The sequence below is a fragment of the Strix aluco genome, chromosome Z (assembly GCF_031877795.1).
Source record: "Strix aluco isolate bStrAlu1 chromosome Z, bStrAlu1.hap1, whole genome shotgun sequence".
Taxonomy (NCBI): domain Eukaryota; kingdom Metazoa; phylum Chordata; class Aves; order Strigiformes; family Strigidae; genus Strix; species Strix aluco.
Window position 1 is genome coordinate 93,000,712 of NC_133971.1, and position 22,987 is coordinate 93,023,698.

The following is a 22,987-nucleotide window of genomic DNA, read 5'->3' on the forward strand; positions in this document are numbered from 1 at the left end:
TGAGAATTAAAACTTTTATTAGTGTATTCACATATTAGGCAAATGCAACACGCATGAAGCTTATTTCTTAGGTTCACAAGTTCTACCAATACATTAGTCTACTGGTAAAACTAGCACAAACTGGTAACTGCTTTGCCAATTTTTTTAAAGGTGTCTGGCCCACTTTTTTCAAGGCTTGATTTTTGGTATTGCTTCTATGCCCTAGTCATTACGGCATAAAAATATCCATCACTATCATCAATTCATTCAACTGATTAAAAGCTGTAACACTGGCCACATTTTATTCTCAAAGCTAAGTTATCACTAGCTGTACTTACAAAGTACAGTACTAGTGTAATGGATGAAACAATGGGAAAAAACAGACAAAGGCAATCCTGCTACTGCCACAATAACAAAAGAATGACAGACAGCTAGATCACAAGATTGTTAGTAAGATGTATATTTTTCAAGTCAGAATAACCCTTCTATACAGTTTCCCAACCCTTCCCCAACCCAGACTTATTTGTAGAATATATTTCAGAATATTTTTAATATGGTGCAGCTGTAGTGTCCAAGGGTTCACAATAACATGCACTGTCACGAAGAACCTAGAAGTCCTCCTTCGCTGGTCATACCTCAGCAACCACTATCCTAGAGGTTTTGCAGAAGCAACTACTTTTAATAACAAGGCCCGTTATGACATAATGAATGCGTATGATCTGGTATGTAAGTAAGCTATACAAAGCCACTCAGATCAGAAATTTAAATTGTTACTGAAATATGTTAAGAAGCTGCATCTATTTAAAACCTATACGAAAGAGTCTAGTTTACCCTGGGAATGGATTTTTCAAGGTATTTGGCTCCAAAAGCTAGAAAACATGATTTTTAGTGACATCTGTTTAATGAAAAAATAGAGATGTAAGGGGTAAGCCAATAACCTTGCGTACTTAATCCAGTATCCAATGCTACATTAAGTTCTCATTCTATGAGAAAAACCACTGTTTTCAATGATTCAAGGTACAAAAAAGTCCCAAAATATATCTGTGCCAGCAATACTGCTGGCAACAGATGCATCAACTCAGATGGGTAGGGAAAAGTAGACTCCTAGTGTGATGGATACTTGGAATTTATAATATGAATTCATTTTAGGCCCCATTAAGCATATAAAGTGTCTTAAGATTTCACAGATGAATCTTAAGAAATTTCTTTCCCTTCCAATGGAGGGATTTTCTTTTTCTTTAAGAAGGCAGCAAAAAGTTAAGCTTTTCTACAAGGAAAGTCTGCTTTTTATGTTTAGGACAACTCGAAAACCTGCTTATATAAAAAAATATAAAAGAATAAAGGAGTAGAGTCTTGGAATTTTATGAGAGATTTGCCCCGATGAAAAAACAAATTACTATTTATGGGAACTAAAATGTAGAACAGCACAATACTGTGATATTTGAGATCATTATACATTACCTGTACATATACTTAGCTATTCATGTTATTGATAAACCATTAGGACACTCAATTATATACCCAATAAAAACACCATTAAGAGTCTTTAGAACTGTCCCTTCTTCTTTCTGAAGAAGGCATTTCTATACACTAAATTTTCATCTAGTATCAGAGTATAGGAAACAGAATCCACAAGGTGCTTTAATTGATGAGACCTCAAGTGCTGTTTTTCTTTTTTTTTTTTAAAAAACCTTTTTGGATAGTAAACAGTTCATGGGGACCACACACAAATACTACGACAGACGAGCTGTTATTTTAAGTCTGTTGATTGGACTTGATATTTAGCCCACTGGTAATGGAGGAAGGAGTTTTATGACATGCTGGAGCAGCGTACTGAAGGGGAGCCCATCTGAGTCAATACTTTGTCCAACCACTGTAGAGGTCCATTCAGATGAAGTTCAATCCAGCAAGGAGTGCTTGTTACTGTTTGCCGCCTAGAAAATAAAGAATAATAGGAAAGTCAGAAAGCAGCTTTGGCTGCCATAAAGTTCTCCATCATATGATCAAATATGCTTCCATCCATATAAAAATAAAACCTGCAACCATTACCATAACTGTTACTAAGCTTTTTTCAGACACTCTTTGAAGAAAAAAAAAAACCCAAACAACAAAACATCCCATATCTATAAGGCACATCAATAATTACAAGCTTATCGTAATACATTGAGAATATTCCGCTCGCTCTGGAGAATAAGATAAGAACTGCAGCATTTGCTTCAAGTGCCACACCAAGAACCTTACTTCTAAAATGAAATTCAAAACTGAAGATCGTCCAACCAACGTGGTATTCGCATCAGATAGCTGTGTGCAGCTGTATCTTAACCTTCAAAGGGTCTGCATGAATAACTGGGTTTGAATTTTGTAGACAACTACTGAGAGATACAGAATAGAAGCACTTGGCTCTGCACTGTCAGTGTGGCCAAACAGCACAATATTACTGCAATCATAAGGTCTGGCTTTTTTGGAGCAATTGACAAGATAAATCTATAAGGAAACTGTTAGATGTTGTCAGAAACACTACGTCAAAACACAGTGTGTGGTTATACTGTGCCAACTGATGCTATCTCAAAGGAAGACCAAACTTGATCTCTGATTTCCTGTAATCTTACACTTCTGCATGTTTTGTACTGTAACATCCTCACACAAACAATTCAAGTAAAAATTGTGTTTCCCTTGTCTTCTACATAAACTTGCCTATAATTTTCCACAACAGAAGACCTTAACTAAACACCATATAGAAAGCCTCAGTAAAGCTGAAGGATTGATAACTATAGAAACTTCCTTCACTCTCCCATATATCCTTGTTCAGAGACCTGTTACGCAAAAATCTTTCTTCTCATCTCCAAAGTAAAGAAATCAGTATTGGACATACTCTGCCTGAGAAAATCCTGTTATTTCACTGTACCCACTCCAGGCATGGGAGTCTTCCCAAACTAGACTGGCAAGACTACTGTTGCTAAGCCAGTTTTTCCTAGTAATGCTAGCTATCCCAAAGTCAAAGCAAGGAGGCATTAAGATTCAAAGGCAACAGATTACTCAGGCACAAACCCAGCCCCTTCATTTTTACTGTCAGCACTGCAATCCTTCGCTTTAAGGAAATCTGTTTATACAAAGAGAGGAACTGAAAAGGCAGAAAGATTAAGCCAGTGAGAGGATGGATTTCAGAAGTTGTCTGTGGTTTCACATTTTCTAGGAGAAGAAAGCGGCTGGGGTCTGTGCTCTCTCAGCACTCTAAAAAGCATTGTTATCTTAGTCCCGAATGCTTATGTGAAAACAAAGCGATCCAATAGAAGAACAATCTAAACCACAGGAAACACAATTCCATTTACTCTTGAATCCTCTCCCAAAGAAGGAAGTTCATTATTCCACTGCTGTCAACTCCCCTACAATGTGTTCCACAACACACTTCCTCAAAATGTTAGAACTGGTTCTGTTCAACAACCCTGGCTTTGCACTACACTGGCAAAAGTTGATAAAATAGTGACAGGCACTTAGCAGCCATCTCAAAGCTAAAACTCAGCCTCTTTTAGCCATTGATTTCCTGTTCATGTATCACTAAGTCTCTTCTGTACTTACCTCTACTTAACTTTCTTCAGAAGATGATCCTAGACCTGGATAGTTCCTGTGCTAACGTGACACTAGTCTGCTGATCTGAGCCATCACCCTCAATTCAACATCTATCAAGTAAAAAGCTATAAGCTATTTTGTCTACCAAGCTTGTAAAATCTACCACCTTGCCATATCTGCACATTTATTCACATACGCCACATGCCTAAAACGTAAGTAATGCTTTGGCTTTGCCAAAGCCCATTCTATGAGAAACATTTTTGACATAATAACGAAGCATGGAAGTTTTAACAAGAATGATGGATTTTACAGCACTTCCTGGTCTACTTTGACAATTCAGACTACACTCATTGAAATTCAAGGTTGTGTTTGCAGGAGCAACCCTTCTTGCTTTAATTGCGACTGCAGCATAACTTACAAGTTTTTTGCAATAAGTTATTAGCACCATCTTAAACAGAAATGCAAAGAAACTAGTTCAGCATTATGTCAGCAATCAGTTTCTGTGCTGTTCTGGCACTGTTTCCACTGGAGCTTTTTCAACCCTATGATCTCTGAACCGTTTATAGACTACTAACAACCAACATTCTCCCTCCTTAGAAATAACTTTACCAAAATCCTCCCCACTGTTTTAACTCAGTACTTACACTCCACTCACTTCAAGCTGACTCCATATAATCTGACTGATTAAGCCTTTCTTCTATTCTGATTTGAATGTTGTATTTAATTATGCGTAAGTGTATACATACTCCTTTTGAGCCAAATCCAACAATTCTTTAAACTTGAGCCAGATTCCTTCTTGTGTACCTCTTGCTAACAAAGAGGTGCCAATTTATTCCACTACTCAAATTTCTCATTTCATCTAATTAGGCTTTTACAAAATTGGCTTCATTTAGCAGAGAAGCCTCCCCCATGTACTGACACTGCTATTTACATGTATATATTTCAAGAGCAGATAGAGGAATCAAAACCCCAGGATTCACAGTGGAATCTACATGTCATTATTTAACTTCAGAAATTATATGGATTTAAAAAAAATCATTATGTGCTGCAATACTGTATTGATATGTCAGACTTCTTTCTTTCCTTGGACAATTTCTAGAGAGGTTTAAGGGATTTGTTTAAAACCACATCTCTAGCTCACCAAAATAATGAAATCTTTAATACTGCTCAGTTAGAAGTCAATTCCTTTTCTTCCCAAATTCCCACACTACATTAAAAGCAGGCACTGTCCTCAATTATAGCTCTTAGTCTGTGCTAATAGAGAATACAATTGGAATCTATTCAATAGCGGATAAAAGACTATTTTTTCCACTCAAAAACTGTTTTTAGCAGTTTTACTACATAAACACAGCCATTTTACTCCTGCAAAGTTTTTTCCACTACAACTTCCAAAATACTTGCCATCCCTTAGATGTTCTCCAGCTGTTTTATTCTGCAGAATACACTCCAAGCGACTCCAATTCTTTCTGTCGGGTACTATGAACTGCATCCCACACCACTACCTAACAAACTCATTATACACCCTACAGAACAGGGCAGAGACCAGACTGATTGTACATCTAACAAATAATCCCAGAGCATAAACTGTGAAACTTCTAGATATTGTCAGTGGTTTCACCACAATAAACAAGGAAGCAGGACTGAGCGAGGAAACGGAACTTTGACAACATCCCTTGCTCAAGAGCTGACTTCGATGCAATAGTAAAATCAGCTTACTGGTCTTTATGACTTAGGTGCTCCATAGCTGAGGGGAAGAAAGGAAAATATGGGTTCAACTTGCAGACAGCATATCTACAATAGCAGTAAGAAGCCTGTATGTATGGCTTTCAAGCCAGGCAAAAATAGTGTAGTAGTAAAAGAAGAAAAATGATTAACTTTAAAAGCAAAGGGTTTTTTTCTTACCTGTATTCAGCTCCCCATCCTTTAACAAAACTCATTCTTATGGTACACATTCTAGTAAGTTGGTAAACGGCTTCAAAACCCTGATTCACAGATTGAGCCAGAAGAGCAGCAAATTCTTGGTTATTAAAGATTTTCAGATTGCATCCTATAAATAAATGAGTCAAAAGGGTACCATCAATGAATACTTGTGTTTGCTACACAGAAGCCCAAAACTACAAAGAAACTATCAACAGGAAAACAAATGTCATTCAGTGAATACATTCACTGGATAATTTTACGTGAGACCTTTGGTAGGCTACTAACCTGGTGGAATTTTGCACACAGTTGCAGGATGCCAGCCATATCTCTGATTACAGTTGGGGCTCTGAACAAAAATCGCGCTATCACTTAGGCACTCAGCAAAAACTTCTCCACCAATGTAATAGAGACGTACTCCCCTTCCTGTAGCAAAATTCAAAGAAACTCTAGTTATGATATGACCTGAGCATATTAACAAATAAGGGAGTATTTTGTTTCAGACAAGACCAAGGCTTTTCTTTACAGGAACAGGTTTGGATGTTGAATTATCTACAAGACCACACTGCTGGGCTGACAGCTGTAGCAGGAGCAAAACACAATTAATTTGTATTTTTCACCCACAAACACACAATATTTAAAGGAGAAGCAGAATACTCTTTGGGTAAGAGTGAGATAGAATTTTCTAGCCATGTAATGGCTTGTAACCAAATCCAAGTTAGGAAGTAGTGTTCATTACCACGTAACTTTTTCACTTAAACACCAAAATTGAAATAAAAATATTAGATTCAATAGAATTAAAACTTGTGCTAGTATTAAAATGTTGTATGTGAAGTGGTACAGGCCACTATGGCAAAAAACCCACAAGTATTCCCCTTCAACACTCTCCGCTTACATGCACCCACACTATTTCACAACCCACTGCATACCCCTTCCCTGTACTATGACAAAAACAACAGGACTTCATTTAGCCCTATTACAAAAAAAATACCCATAAGAAATCCTATTGTTCACTTTTAAATTGTGATTCTTGTTCTTGAAGTAGAAAAAAAAATCTGTATGGGTTATTTCTAGCAGAAGTAAGATAACTAATGTACAATTGATCTCAAAGAAAACTATTTAAAATTAACACGTCCTTTAAAGGCCATAGTTGCTCTTCCCCTTTTCCTTTAAAACTTTTTCTAACAAAATGTGAGCTGCTCTATAAAAAAAAAGTGAGAGCTCCTTACATTTTTGCTTTTCTTCATCATTGACCATTTTGATCAGTCAGCACAGGCACAGCCTGGGTTTCTGCACATCTAAAATTTTATTAGACATGCATTTGGATTTGGCATAGAGGGAGTCAGCAGGTTCTACTAAAGAGGTTGAACTTTTTTACTAAACGTAAAAACAAAGAGAAATCTTGTAAACGTTGCTAAATAAAAAAAATCCAGGAAAAAATTAAAGGGAAAAAAGGAAGTAGTTTATTGAAGAAATTAAAGCCAAGATGCTGCATTGTGGAAAACAATATTCTTTACTAACCATTGCAAAGAAAATCCTAATCATGTTGAAGCAGTGTGTTATCAATGGCAGCTTCTCCCATTTCAGAAAAAGAATTCAAGAAGTACCACCAATGTCCATTCTGTATTTTATAAATTAGAATAAACTAAGCAACATGTTAACATTTCGTAATTAAAGCTTAAATGTCAATTATAAGCAACTCTGAATATAAATGCTATCCAGGGCAGAGTTGACCAACAAGGAGCTCAAAACCCAAAAACCTGCCCCTCAGGACGCTTTGGTGCATCGTCTTTTTCCAGAAGGCAGAGAACAGCAACGTGAGCAACAAAAATCCCATAGAGCAGAGTGGCTTCCTCCTGTGCTGCTCGCAGCCTGGTAGCTGTGTGACTGCTGCTGCCACCGACTTAGTGGCTACTGACTGAGGAAAGGCAGCTCCTTTCAGCTCCAGACATCGCTACATCTCTTCCCAACTGCAGCTGGCTGTGGAAGCAGAAGCTTCTACATTTCTCCCTGATTTCAGAAGTGGTGACCTCTGTGCCTTTCCACTTCTGTACTTGGCAGGAGACCAAGCTCTCCCTGGCAAGCCTCAAGAGAAGTTCAATGGCTGGCTGCACAAGGGTGAAAGGAACCCAATGCACAGATCTGCCCATCCTACCTGGGTCATTCCAGATAATTTAATGGCTAAAATGAAATTAAATAGTTAAAAGATCAGAGATTTTTACCTATGTGCCGCCTCGTCATTTCCACTGTAGCATTTCTGTTTACATTGGAAAGCAGACCTAGACAAAATCGTTCTGAATTTGATGGATCTGTAAAGCCATCTACGGTCAGGGAAGGCTGTGATGCATGGAAGGTTTCTCCCACTCTTTGATTCAATTCATAATATGCTATTGAACACCAAAATGCAGGCTCCGAGTAAGTAACTGGTTGCAAGTCTAAAAAAAATTTTAAAAGATAAGCTTAACACAGAATTTGAGACCAAAAAGAAATTTATCTGCCCTGCTATTCGTCCCTTCTGGAAATGACAGTGGTAGTCTCCTCAAACTACTCAAATTGTGTTTTGCTTGCTGTCATTTTCACCCACCCCGGTAAACAGAATGGAATTCAATATTCCACACAAGGGAAGGAGGAGGGGAAGAAAGGGTGATCTAATTTGACCACAACTCTCATAGTTCAGTACTTGCATTTTCCTCAGCAAAATGATTAAGCTAGTGTTGCTGTGAGTGCCAGACGTGGAGACATTTCTGTTGCCTTTCTGTAACTTGCAAACATTTTGGCAACATTAAAGAAAAGATTAAACTATCAAACACTGAACCACATAAAGGAAAAAAATATTAATATGAAAATGATGTTCCCTTGTATTACACTAGATCTTATATTGTCTCTTTACAGCTCTAAGCTCCTTTTACTTTCCCCTACCAGGGCTCAGTATCCTCCCTGTGCATCTTCAGCCTTTCCTGTGCTGCTTCCCCTTTTTACCTACACTAATTACTTACTCAGCATTCTGAACAGCATTTTCCTGTCACATCCTGTCACCGTTCCTTAAACAAACCCAAGGGAATCTGATCTTCCTGAGGCATTTATACAGACACACAGCAGTGACACCTGATCAAAGCAGGTGGGCAACTAATGTGGGAGCAACGATTGTGCTGTGGTCACACGTGAAACAGTACATGAGAAGAGCAACAGAACACATACAAGGGAGACAGCAAGTCTGGGCAGCACTATGGATAGGTTTAATGTCCTTTAAACTATTTATTTTATAAATGCTATTCCTGCACACACAACCGTATTATTTTTTCTCTTTGCTAGAAGCTCAACAGTTACAGAATTAGAGTACTTATTACCAAGTTATTAACCCGGCCCTATTATATTTATCATCAGGAAGCCAGCCCAATAGTCTTCTCCTAATACAGCTCTTACTTTTATAAAGTACATTTTCATTTTTAATTATATATATAAAGAAGAGTCATCACACACAGAGAAACAATTAAAAGTATTTTCAGCTTACCCAAGCTATGATTAACTGGGGAGAGAGTACTAGGAGACAGCTCTGCTGGAGATCCTGTTGAAGCAATAAAGATTGTTTCAGAGCAAATGATTCTTGCTATTTCAGATGGATAGGTATGACCAGTATCTAGATAATAGTTTCACATTATAATTCTTTGGAATAAGAAACCTCAGAAATCCTACAACTAGTTTTCCAGCATGTCACATGCTTATTCAGAATTAAGATTACATTTAATTTTCCAGACTCCTGGGAACCTACCCCTCCTCGTAAAGACTCGATTAACATCTTAGCGTTGTATTTGGCAGAGCTCTCGCTTCATGCACACTCTGTGAATGTAACTATTTATGCACCTCTCCAGTGAGAAGGTAGTGACTTCTTCCCAAATTCAGTGAAAAAAAAGCTAAGAAAAAGTGGATGAGACAAGAAAGATATTACCTCTCTATTCTCAAAGGAGAGGATTTATCTCTAGAAAAGAACAAGCTGGATTTCCTCATTTGAGGAAATTATTCTTTCCTGGAAGGAGGAAGGAAAACACTCAGAAAAACATGAACTCTCCAGCACTATTTGTGCACTAGTAGGCAAAATACAGAGAGGTTTTGCACAGAAACCTTCCTACAAGGACTGCTGATGTCGGGCTTTTTTAATTAAGGTGCCTGTTGTCACATAGTGGGAAAATATTGCAGTTCTTACAGAAATGAGCACAGTTGATTCCAATTAACGGAAAAAGGTTGCTAACATTAGCTAACTGAACACACACACAATTCTGCCAGCGCATAGCAGGAGGTTCTTATCCAGAACATTAACTGTGCTTTGTCCAAGCCTAAGGCCAACCAGATTATCTAGAAACCCTTTCATACAGAGGCACAAATGCTTAATGTTTCTACTGTTTTTTCAATAGACCCTTCCATACAAGAATTCATTTGAAACATGGCAGAAGTGGTAAGGTTGTCAGAGTTCAGAGACAGGTTCTCAAAATGCAGCATTTCTGTAACTTGTTTAGGCCAACAGATATTCTGCTTCAATGAACCTGTTTCCAGATGGTAAAAAGTTAGGGGTAAATTGAAACCAGTCAGCTATCAAAAATCTATTTTAAGTCTTTCTGATGAAGACTTAAGACCTGTACGTTTTTGTTATGAAACAAATGAAATGTACTTAATATGGCACAGAATGTTTTAACAGCATTCCCCGAGTAGAAAATTATTTTCTTCACGAAAGAGTGAAAGTGATATTTTAAACAGAAACCACCAGGTTGTACAGACTGCTACTGCCATCACCGTTTGGGCTGAATTCATGTGCTATGCAGAGGGATCACAACCAGTAATCCCAAGTCTTCAAAGTAGTGAAAAAACAGAAGTTTTACCTGTATCCATGCTTTGGTTCAACTGCTGGTCACTTGTTTCTCCATCTTCACTGATATATCCTGGAGGTGGTGTTTCTGTCAAAAAAAATATCCACCTATTGATTCAACAACTAGGGAAATCTGTAAGATTTAGCATTTGGGGGTTTTGTCCTCAAGTCTTCATGAGCTCCGTATGATACCTGAACACTGAATTAGAATTTCATTTTGCTGTCCCTTTTTCCTTCCAGTAGGGCTTCCAACCCATTACCTGCCTTATTGTCTATGTAAAATGTATCATCTCTTGTATGCCAGTCAATTTCTCCAATATGTTATATAATTAACAGCTAATCCTTGTTTGTTCTATTTAAGACAAGATACTTTCACTACAATGAGTAACAATTTTGCAATTGTGATCAACAGCTTTCACATTTAGTAGAATTACAAATGAAAAAACCATCTGGTGACTTCTACAAAAAAAAAAAAAAAAGAGTTGTCTTTATGCGGTATAACCATCAGATCAGATGCCCTCCCACGCCTTATAGAAGTTGCTAGATTTAAAGGTCATTTTTCAGTTCAATCCCCAAATCCATTTTTCTTCAATACTCAACAGTTGATTTCACTCACTAATGATAACTGTATTATCTAACTAGTTACACTGCACAAGCTTTATTATCATTATTATTACACCCAAGCTCCACTAAAGTGATCATCTATTCTTTTCACTAGCTTTCTTTAAAGATGGAGTTTCACAGACTGAAGTAAACTCAATAACAAGTCTGAAGCATTCTGATACTAGAAACTGTGTCTAATTCCACAGAAATATCTTCAAAACCCAGGAGAGTATGGTTATTCCTTTTCTCCAATCAAGATGTACTTTGCAATCCAGATAATGAGTTAACCAACTGCCTTTCAGGAAATAATTTTCTTTGAACTGGGCAAATGTCTTTTCCTATATATTAAAGGCAAAACCTGGGTTTCTTTAGTGAGAGTGTTTGAAGCTAACTATCTCTACAATCGCCTTAGAATTGTCTTTGAGACATCTGAGGGATTAAACACATTTAATTACATTATTACCTAACAGCAGAAATTTAAAGATAAAGCCTTTTCCTTAAGAATTAGAATAAAATTATATCAAATATCATGTCTGAGATTTACAGCATATAGTAAGATCAGAAGCAAGTCAGCAAGAGGAAACTAGATGAAGTCACTTGATTAAATAAAAATGAACCAAAAGAATTATAGCTTTGGTTCATTCTGTAAAACTAGTGTGCTAAATACTGATATGACAGAAATTCAAGTGAGAATTTAGAAGAAAGATTAAGGGGAATCTTTACTAGCAAGAAGTATGATGACAAAAATCATACTTGTTTTGAACATTTTTATAGAATTCATTGTGGTAAAGTGGACTCCACCCATCTCCAAATCATTCATTATAGTTAAGCCCACAGCCATGGTAAAAGGTCAGTAACCATTTCTAATCCAACCCAGGCCTCCTGTTTCCAGTTGCTAATCTAGGCTCTTTGGCACAGATGGTTTTTCATATCTAGCCTCTGTCTGAACAGAGAAGATTTCCTCAACGTAGTACTATTAATACTGTTTTAGGGTCAGAGGTTGAACACCACCACCACAGCTGGAAATAAACGCTCAAGTGCAGCATTAAGAATTCTTTGCAGAGCCTGAATGCTGCCAGAAGTCTGGACACTGCAGCTCAGTGCATCCGTAACCTGAAAGGCAATGTACAGCCCCAAAGGCTCCCCTGTACCTCCACCATCGCCATCTTCCCACCTGTAGGTGAAACCCACCTCTCCGTAGACCAAGTACTAAGACAGTGTTGTGGTGTAAAACTAGCAGGGTTGTTAGTCTGGCCTACCGCTAGAGAAAACGGTTCTCTGAAGCAGGCTGTCAGGACACACAAGACTTACCAGAACGTAACTAAGTATTCAAAATTAAGTTAGCAAGGTCAAATGAAGTAAGATGCCATGATACGAACACAACAGGAGGGTGTCAGTGACAAAGAGGAGGTAGCAAGGTGTGGTTAGCTGCATAAACATTTGAAGATCATGTGAATACCCGCAATCGCCTTGAACAGACTTCCTGCAAATAACTACCTAGCTGCTTCAGCGCATTTCCATAGCACTGGATTTTCAAATGGTGGCTTTGCAGTAAGTTGTTTGCAAATGCTATCAAAAGCCCTCAGATTGAGTCAAAGAAGAATATACAAGTTAAGAAAGCAATACCAACTTCTAGCACATTAAATTGCTCTTTAAAGTTCTGCTGTCCCTAGGTGTCAACAAATGTGGCATAAATTAAACAAAAGAGATCAAATGAACTGAAAATTTTTTGGTGCCATTTCAATTCCTGGATACATTTAAAGAAAACACAAGCAACATCCTGTTTAAGACAAGTAGATACAATTTGTACATTGCACATATCTGAGTTTCAAGGCAGTCATCTTACTCTTCGAGAGTCCAGATCTGAATTTTCAGTTTGTTTGTAACACAGTTGCATTAAACATTTATGAGAAAACTTCAGCTTCGCTTGGTTCTACACTCCAGGTAACTTCCTGAAGAGACAGGAAACAGGAAGCTGGGGCAGGAAACAAAGGTCACTAATTTTATGTTTCAATAAGGGTACATACAGACTTTTGGGTGCACTGTGGCAGGTTAGTCTTAGTATTGGTTTTGGGGTGGGGAAGGGGCAAAGAGGGGGAGGAGGAATTCTTTAAGAGTTCAATATTATTAGGTTATTCCTTCATACTAAAAAGACAGAACGGTATGCACACAACAGTACCAAATACACAAAGAAGACCTTGACTGATTGTGAACTACAGATGAAGCTACTTTAAGTCACTGTTTCGTAACTTAAAAGTTTTCTCTGCGTACTACACGTGGTGAGATTGAGCAGCAGTTTACTACTCAGTCTCCAATACACAGCATTTGGCAACCCTTATATGTTTGTAAAAGAGGCTTAAAGTATAATGTGAGGGTCTACTTTGTACTCATTAGCATTGTGAATCTTAAATAAGCTACTGAAGCCAAGTAAGCTATGGTGAAGCCACAGCAATGTGGTTTCACACAGGATCATGTTCTGCAAACAGTGTTCAGGTATTTCCATGCAATTGATACTTGAAATCAACTAGATTTAATTCATTGGTGCATCTTCAACTAATTTGATCACTTAAGAGGATGAAATGACCATCTTTCTTCTAGTGGCACAATGTTAAATGTACTGGTTGTGGTGGGAGTTAAGAAAATACCTGGTATGTAATTGCTCTGTGGTTCAATTCCAGCTGGAAAGTTAGTGTTTTCAGGAATGGAATGGGTATAGTCATCAAGAGGCGGAAGCTCCGTTAGAATCTCAGTGTGACGCGGCACTAGTACGGGAGGCAAGACTGGAAAAGCAAAATTCAAAGCATTAGTAAGACCCTCAAAACACACAGTTCTGTGAGCTAAAAGGGAAAAAATCTAAAACGTCTAACAATTTCTTAATATGTTTTGAAATTTTCTGATTCTCACTACTGCTAATACTGCAATTGTACTGCTTGCTACTAGAAGAATCAGATTCCTGAGGTATCTCTTGAGTAAGACTATTCCACATGAGCAAAGGTAAGTCATCTCTGTTCTCCTTTTCGGTCTGATCCATACTTAGCCAGCTGGAAACTGCTGGTGGTACTGAAGTGTTTATTAGGGATATCCAACACATTTGTAAAGATTCTTCAGCATCTTTACTATTAAAAACTTCCAGGGGATGGTATTCTCAAAAGCTGCATCTTTAAGAATCTTGTACCTTTGGCAAGAGAAAGCATAATCTTTCTCTATTTTTCATTTAAAACATTATGCTGAACAAGTACGTACAGATGCTGCTATAGAAAGTCAGAAGCAGTCTTCCTACCTGGTGTCTCCACTCTCTGATAGTGGTAAGGGTTTACACATACTTCATCCTTTTTAAGATTAAAAGCATATTCACAGTTTTCAATCGCTTTAAGTTCATGGTGACTGTGAAGATCTGGCCAACGCCACAAACGACAGTAAATAACATGCGGTAATCCTTTACGATGAGATACCTGTAGACGGCCATCGAGAGATCTATAGGGGAAAGATGTTGAAAAGTATTTACAGACTGCATGCTGTCTCTTAATCGCTCAAGCAACAGTGTACATACACAGGATGGGTGGTTTGTTTATTTTCAGAATTCAGTGGATCAACACTGCGAGTGACATTCATACTCTTGTTAAAAGGCTTCAAATGTGATAAAAATGATGGTATCAAGCAGTGTCTTAACTTATTTTTGAGCTGCTCAAATTATTGCCAGTGAATTTAGAGTTCATTAAAAGCTACTTTACCTCCAACCAAGTATTTAGGATGATTACTACATACACTTTTTTTTAAATGCAGAAGACACTTAAAAAAATAAAATAAAATCACACACTTAATAGTCCCTTCCGCTGCTAGACCTCAAGGCTTTGCTGTGGCATGGATGCTTTATGGCTTTAAGCATAAGAATTCCCACAGAACTGCAAATAAGCCTATAAGCAGTCAGCTGCCCAAGTGATCCACATGGCAGTATAACTGTAATGCAAAAAGCATGAATGCACATCTTGTAAGGGCTGTACAGTTTTATCTTCTTGACTTCATCTGCCTTGCTACCAGCTGAAAACGTTTTGCTAGTTTTAAGACAGACTGCATATGCTTACACAAATGCAGATGTTTATGACTGTTATGGGATGGGAGACAAACCTCAATACACAAATCAAGCAATGTGACATGAAAAAATAAAGACCCTGTTTAGAATTTGCCCACCATTAACTACTGAAGAATTTGCAAACAATTCTTTAGTAGCTCGTATCTGAGCCAATTAGCAAGATTTAACTGAAAGCATGTGGCATACAAAGCAGTTTAAACACTTTGTAAGATTAGGTCTAAAGAATTAAGTTTCCCAACTTTGTTAATATAAATACCAAATCACATTAGAGCTTGCATTTAACAAGTCTTCCCATTCTTTCAATAGCACTGGCGTGAAAAAGGAATATTCCAGAATTAGAATTTCATTGGTCAAAACATCAGCTGAGAACACTTGGATTTCTACACTGGCAAGCAAATATTTTAAAATGCTGTACCATGAGAGGCCTAGGAAGCATTTTAGTCTACTTTACAGCTAAAGCATCCCATTACAGACCCTCCAAAGCCATTCCCTCCCACAAGATTTCTATGATGCGAGAGAGGGCAGAATATTCACCTGGTTTGTTCAGAGAAGTTGTAAAGGCCTGTTGTATCCCACTGATCTATCGTGTTTGGTGTACTCAGTCCCCAAATTTCAGAGCAAGTGCTGTGCATAAATTGAAAACAAAAACAAAAAATTGGTATGAATATGGAACATGGTTATTCAAAACACCATGATGTCAAACATGGAAAAATGTACAGAATACTTCCTTTCACATAGAAGATAGAGCACTGTTAGACTTGCATTTAAACTGACATCTCATGCTATATTTTCTATATGAAGGAGGCTATCAAAATGGAACACGTGATTCAAGGTAAATGATAATGTTTTTAAAAGGTGAACAAGTTCTCTCGTTTTAAGTAGTCAGTACAATTGTAATGTTCCTTAAAACAGGCAAAACTTCCTCAGCCTAGCTCTTAACAAAATTCAGTTTTAAAGAGTAGTTTCTGGGTTAGGTTTTTTGTTTTTGTTTGTTTTGAAACATAAGCTTCCCTAAGACTTCAAACAAAGGCCATGTGTATCTGAAACCGAACATCAGAGTCTAACTTTCAGGTACCACCACTTAAGCATTAATCTCATTCTCTATGCACATACTAATTTGCTGCTTTTCCCAAAACAGGAAAATTCAGACTCTTAAGAAAAGCACATTGTAGCTGATAATTCTGTGTTCTATACTCTCCTTGATTAAAGAACTAAATATTCTTTTCCACTGCATACAAAACACAGAAAGTTTAACACAGTTTTACAGTATAGTATATTAAGACTTAACTATAAAATAACAAAACTTTTAATTGCTAAATCAAGCAGGAGAAAAGGAAAGACAACCAATTCTTTCCCAAATCGGTTCAATGACAAGATCACAACAGTAAAGAAAAAGGAACCTTCAAGTCATAGACACAAACTAAAAGCGGTGGCAGATTTAAGGAAAAAGAAAACAGCATGGACTTGTAAACAGGCAGCAGACTTCCAGAAGCATAAATCAAGCTCAGCTCTATCACAGACTTGCTCTGTCACCACTGAAAAATTATAGTTTATTTTATGCAAGTAACACACAACTAGACCTCACACTGCAGAAACAAAGAGAATTTGGTTCACAAGCAACTTACATCTCCACTTCCTAATTACAAAACCTGAAGTTTGACTGGATGCTACATTACCTTTAAAATTAATAGCCTCTGAAAAGTTGCAAAAAAAAGGAAAGAATCTAAGTTCACCAAACTCCTGCTTTTAAATATAGGTGTTGTGAATTAAATTTAAACTACTAAGCTTAGCTGATACACTCACAAGTTTGGATTAGTGCTTAAGGGAAGAGAAGTGAAGCAGGTATTTTTATTTCTCCTCCCTGCACAGGGAAAATTCATTAGAGTTATGAAACAAAAGAGCAGACACAGCACAGCACTGTGAAACCACCTTCTGAGCTGACAACCACCTCAATTTCATGGTGACTTTAATAAAACATAAGTGTGGGCTACCGATGAAGTGAACAAATGGTTCTTGCCCCCTTCTTTCCTGTCCCACACGCCTCATTTCTAAAGCCATCCCAGGGAGGCTGAACTGTCCATGCAATTGAGCAGCAACTCAAATCTATAAACTGGCTACCTGACTACAAAACATATGTAGCTGAAAATTTATGTTTTGAGAGTTACTTTTCAGCCAGATCAGTCCTTCTATTCACTGTGGAGCTCTACAAGCGCTACAACACAAGAGTGTAATTTTGGACAGCAGCCTACATTTATCACAAATAAAAAAGTTAAATAAGATGTGGCCTTTAACATTTTACTGATTATCACCAGCACGTCTTGTACTAGATGATTTTTTGTCTAGTAGAGAGCAGCAGAGAGCCCATTTTAAGACATACACTCAGCTCTTCAAAAGAGTCAACTGTCCCAAACAAGTTACATCCATCTCAGACACGGGGAGCATCTGCTCTCCAGAAAGAGCAGGCTGAAGAGGGACGCTGACCATCACTGCATTGGTACAGCCTGCAATCTCTCTTTTTCGTATTCCTAAAATGCCTCCAGGACAGCAGGCTGCCAGAAACTGCACAAGGATTGAAACAGTTGCCCTGAAGACACACAGGCAGCCTGTGGGACACCAGGGAGCATCCCTGCACTGTACTGTGTCCTTAAATCTACACCACTACTGCTGGTAAGAGAGATCATCATGCACATTAAATCAGAAGAACAATCAGCAGACACAAAGCCTGCTGCATATTAATTGACATAGTCAGCTCTGACAGCTGACTACCTTTGAGCAATGGATCCTTTATACAAAGCAGTGCTCCAAAGCTGATGCTGTCACACAGATTACATGTTCCCAAAATTGTGGGGTGCATCACCGTGTAAGCATGTCATGCCACACATCTGTTTCACAAGACTTTTAAGACAGCATGTGCAAAAGTAAAATTTCACAGCCCTTGACAAAGCACAATGAACATGAACAGTATTTTATATTGCTAACCTCTTCTCTCCATAAATATTCAAACTGTCAAAGCTGACAGCATATTCCATAACCTATGGAAAGACAAACAGCATCATGAGATGACTGTGTGACGACAGTGCCCTTGCTTGCAATGAAACTCAGGATACCATAGAGGGAAGGCTGGCCAGAAGGTACAGAAAACGTGATCAGTTAGAGCAAAAATGCTCTGATGTTCAGCAGCTTGCACGATATGTCGTCTTCCAGGATGTTTGTCTGCTTAGAGCTGGGATTAATACCACCATTTTACTGGTTCATCTACACTAGGACTGTACTCCAACTCCAATAACCCACAGACACTGAAGAGCCTGCAGGAAATCATCCTGTGTGATCAAAAAAGTAGCTCAACACAGCTTTTACTGTTCACTGGAAGAAATCTGAGGAAACAAATTGGTCTCTTCACTCTCCTGCTCACATAAAAGATCCACTGGCTAAAACACACACTACCATACCCCTCCCCACGTCACCAAGACAGTAAACTAGGGCTCTTAATATTCACACACAAACCCCAAATCAGAATGAAATTCTTCACAACCATAAAAAGCATACTTCATACACAGCACTTCCATGAAAGGCCACAGTATGCTCATTCGTACTCAAGCAATAGCCTGACCCGAGGGCAGACATGCCTACTCATCCCAGAAAGGTGGTGGCTGGCAAAAAGGTGACTGCATGTTTAAACAACCCCTGAATACATCTAAAAGGGAGACAGGAGGTACAGACTCTTCAGTAGTACAGAATTACTGCCCCAAAATAAATAGGAGTCATTCTCTCCTCAACCTACCTTTCTGAAGCATCCTAAACACCTCGTGATGTCAACAGTCCTCCTATGCCTTAGTCCATAAAGAATCTAGAAGAATCAAGGACTAACATCTGTACTTATAAGTTAAGTCTTGTCTGGAAACATTCCCAGGCCCTGGAACATGATCACATATGCTAGAAAGCAGCTAGGACATTCCCCAGCACAGGGCCGTGCCAATTACCATTCTCCCACACAATTCCCAGGTCTGTGAGTTGCACGCCATGGGGACCACCACTTGCAGCCACCCTGCCCTGGTAGCTAAGAGTTTAAGAGTATGGACAAGGCAGTCCTGAGCCAGTTGGCCACAGTACCTGGGAACATTCCCAGGCACGTTTTAGGAGGAAAGCAGCCAAGACATATCACCATTTCACCTTTAGTAAGCAGGCTGCCCTCAAACCGAAGTTGAGAAGCACACTTTGGGCTTCATGTTTTACCAAACAGGGGTTTTTGGTTTTGAACTTGCGGTATGCTGCAGCACTGATAAGCCAATATTGTTTCCAAAATAATTTGGCTCCTGTATCCAAACTGTACTTAAACTTTTCCTGTGTAGACAGCACTTAAATATACTCCAAAATACAAGCTTAAAGATAATATACTTCCTCCCACCACAGCAGACACTTTCATTTCAAGGAGCATTTTCATTGCTGTTCTCAAAACAGTATGTCTGTTGACAGAAACGAGGTCAACTATACAAAAGCTAATATTTTTATCTTTTCAGCACTAGCTTAGATTAGCAAATCACCATGTTCTGTGGCTTCTAGCGCTCCCAGACCAAACTTCCTTGAATACTAGATTGCTGCTTTTGCAGACCTGACAAAATCAGTGAATTTATTATAAATAAATGCAAAATTATAAATAAATAAAAAAATTCATAGCATCAAACTGGCTCAGTTTCCCAGGTTTTCTGAAATCCTAAGAAAAGAAAACTATTTCCTAGAGAAAGGAGAAATGCTCAAAGGATACTTGCAAAGAATAACAACTACTCTTTGAGACCCAGAGATTTTTAGGGAAGAGTCAAAGTCTAGCTGGTTAAGCTGCTACACACTAAACCTGGGACAACTCAGTCCCGCAATTCCTATCTTGGGACTGACCAGAGGGCTGATGTGATGAAGAAAGGGTCAAACAAGTTATTACTGGGTGGAATCAAAGTTACTTCTGTCAGAGCCTTTCCCCATGTGGAAAGGGTTGCAAGAGCTGGCATTTCAACTTGACTCTTCATCTGCTTATAAGGAGCAGCACCTCAGATGATACTGTACAATCCTGGCAAGAAGTATCTTTGATGTGGCTATCAGCATGCAACAGCACACAGTATGCCTTCACTTCTTCCATTTCATCATTTCCTTTAACAGGAAAATCTGAGTTCCAAAAAAACCTACTCTGGGCAAGAAATTACCTAAACAGCAAAGAGCTGTAGCAATGCTTCACAATTTTGAGACAAAGTGCCAAAACTGCCTTTCTTTAGTAAGACAGAAAATACTGACACACACAAGAAGAATGTGGACAGAGAAAAAAACTAAATATCAAAGATAACCAGAAAGTATTTGCATGGCCTAGTCTACATATCACAGATGATGTTCCCAATCAGTAAACAGTGCAAGCTATCTTAGTGGAACAATAGTATCCGTTAATCTACTACAAAACTGGACTATCAAGTCCCAGTTCAAATACAGATGAACTACTGATCTGCCCAGGAAGAATGAACATGAAAAAATGTGGTTTGTGCCACAGTCATAAGCAAGCAATATGATTGCTTGCTTTAATGTATTCTATCCCTGTTGGAGGAATCAAAGTCCACATCAAAATCCATAACAACCAGATATAAACTACATGGGATGAAACAGTCTAAAGTAACATGCTATAGTCACATTCAAGAGTCCAAAAATACAGATGGACATCACCTCAACTGGGACACACTGCCCCAAAATAGTCTTGTATTTGCAATATGATTACATGGTAAAGGATGCTGATCCATCTAGGTGAAAAAAAGAAGAGGATAAGGGCTGAAAAGGACACGATGACCATTGCCAACCAGTGTATTAATGTTAGTCTGTGACAGCATGACCTCACTGTAGTGAATATAGAGTTATTTGCATTCTGGCTTGCAGTGCCAGTAATTCTGAATTAGACACTTCACTAGTTGAGAGATTCAGCTACACAGAACAATCCACAATCCCTTCACTGATGTCCAGATGCCAACTAATAAAGCCACCTCAGGTTGGTATTCAACCTAGGCTGCTTAATTAGGCTCAGTTTCTCAGCACAGTTAAAAGCCAGATGTACTGAGTTGTGGATTCAAGCAAGTACTGTCCAAGACGATGGCATCAAACAAGCTGGTGCCTACACGTGGCACTGAGCTGCACACACGCCAAGACATCTCTGTACTTCTCCCAAGTGCATTTGCAAAATAGAAGATACAACCAGAAGTGAAGGTCACAGGTCTCATCAATAATACACAGTTTTATAGAGATGCTGTTTTATTTGAGGCTACAGTTGACAGAGCCTGAAGCCAGCAGTTTTAAACAGTACCCTATGTGCACCAAAACCATCACACACATGCTTGGGCTGGTGTCTGTATATTACAGGTTGCTGCTACTAAGAATTTATTACCAGTTTTTACTGAGAGACAGAATGAACAAAGCAACTATCCTACCACTAACTCTAGTTACAGTATTGGCAATGCTGCATCCTCTAGGTACTTTTTGTACTAAATGAAGTGCTTGCAGCAAGTATGACATCAGATGAAAGTAGGCAGAACCACTTCAAAGATATTTACATATGAAGTACCAGAAACTCTATGCAGAAGTTGTTAAATATTGTCACAATTCATACGTAACTGCAATCCCACTTTCTTCTTCAAAGTCTTGCAAAGTGGAGCAGCTTTAAAGGAGCTAAAACACAGAGTTCAGTTGACAGCCTCCTCTTTACCTGAAGTGGTAGCACTAGAAAGACAACAAATAAAACCTGAAATGCAAATAGCATCACGCTAGTCAAAGCCCATATTATACAGGAATCATTAAAGAATGGTTTTGGACATTTAACTTGCTTATTTGTGACGCACTACACTGAACCCCTAACATTTTTCCTGAATCTTTCAGAATCTACAGCCACTAACAAGTTTGCAAGTCCACGTTCAAAGCAATCTTCTCCATTTGTCTTCCTCCTGCATCTTATAATCATGAGCCTTTCTTCCACTGAATCTAATGTCTGCCCCAATGTTTTCTGAGGCATTTGTAGTGCTGGAGCTGAGAATGAAATGAAAAATAATTTCAGTACACTGTGACAGTACCCCATGTATCTGTTTCAAAGTGGGAGATGAGAATGAAAGTTAGTTTCAAGTTCTGGAATTCTCATGCAAAGTCTTCCCTACAGATGTGAGCCTGATATTTCTTTTCACTCATGTTTCCCCTCACAGACTAAATAAGAAAAACACAACAACAGCAGAAAAGATGATCAGGTTTACACCTGACCTAGAGAAGTTACCTAGTACAGGCACACAAACACCCTTATACTAGCCTAACATTTACAGAACTTACTACCTCGACTAATATTTTGTCGAGTGGGCAGAAAAGTAGTGCAGAATTTGCTTCAAGAGCTACACCAAGCTATTCAAAATAGAGTTAAAGAAGTAAGAAATGGCCACTAGATTTATGGAATCCCATTTTCTCACAACAGATGGGCAAATGCCATTGTTTTAACATGGTTCATGGCTGCTTCTGTAAAATTTGCCTGAGAAACCAGTCTACAGACTGAAGAACTGTACCTTTGCATACTAATATTTTAAAAAAATGTTGCTATGTAAGACCTCACATCCAAGACTTCACACAGCAAGATACTGAGCGGGAAACCAAGGCAAGAACATCACTACATTGACTTAGGCTCTGGTTCATCACTGCTGTAGTTAGATTGAAGTTGCATTTCTGTGAAGACACTGTCCATTACAATCCACTGATACTAATTTTGAGAAAAGGATCAATTAATTGATGGATTGAAAAATAGCATCCTTCTCACACCAGCTATCTTCTTCCTGATGCAACTGGGGTTCAAGAACAGCTGGGACAGAGGCATACCAAACCTTTGGAACTAGCTCATAGAGGGTCTCAAAGACAACAGTAATAGGAAAGACTGATTTGAAAGGCTTCAGTGTAAAATAAATGAAAAAGTCAGCAATTAAAAA

At 38.4% G+C, this 22,987-nt stretch overlaps 1 protein-coding gene across 5 annotated transcripts in view; it reads right to left on the minus strand.

Annotated features, from left to right (window-relative positions):
• SMAD2 (SMAD family member 2) overlaps positions 1-22,987 on the minus strand; it is a 52,041-nt gene continuing 29,054 nt past the window's right edge. For 4 of the 5 annotated variants that reach the window (XM_074811546.1, XM_074811547.1, XM_074811550.1 and 1 more), the window contains 9 exons: positions 15,549-15,638; positions 14,205-14,398; positions 13,570-13,704; positions 10,335-10,409; positions 8,975-9,028; positions 7,686-7,898; positions 5,752-5,889; positions 5,449-5,593; positions 1-1,913 (listed from right to left, as the gene is read on the minus strand). In XM_074811546.1, coding sequence (XP_074667647.1) covers positions 1,790-1,913; positions 5,449-5,593; positions 5,752-5,889; positions 7,686-7,898; positions 8,975-9,028; positions 10,335-10,409; positions 13,570-13,704; positions 14,205-14,398; positions 15,549-15,638 — 1,168 coding nt within the window. In that variant the 3' untranslated portion in view covers positions 1-1,789. The remainder of the gene's footprint in view (positions 1,914-5,448; positions 5,594-5,751; positions 5,890-7,685; positions 7,899-8,974; positions 9,029-10,334; positions 10,410-13,569; positions 13,705-14,204; positions 14,399-15,548; positions 15,639-22,987) is intronic. The other variant, XM_074811551.1, reaches the window with a different exon arrangement.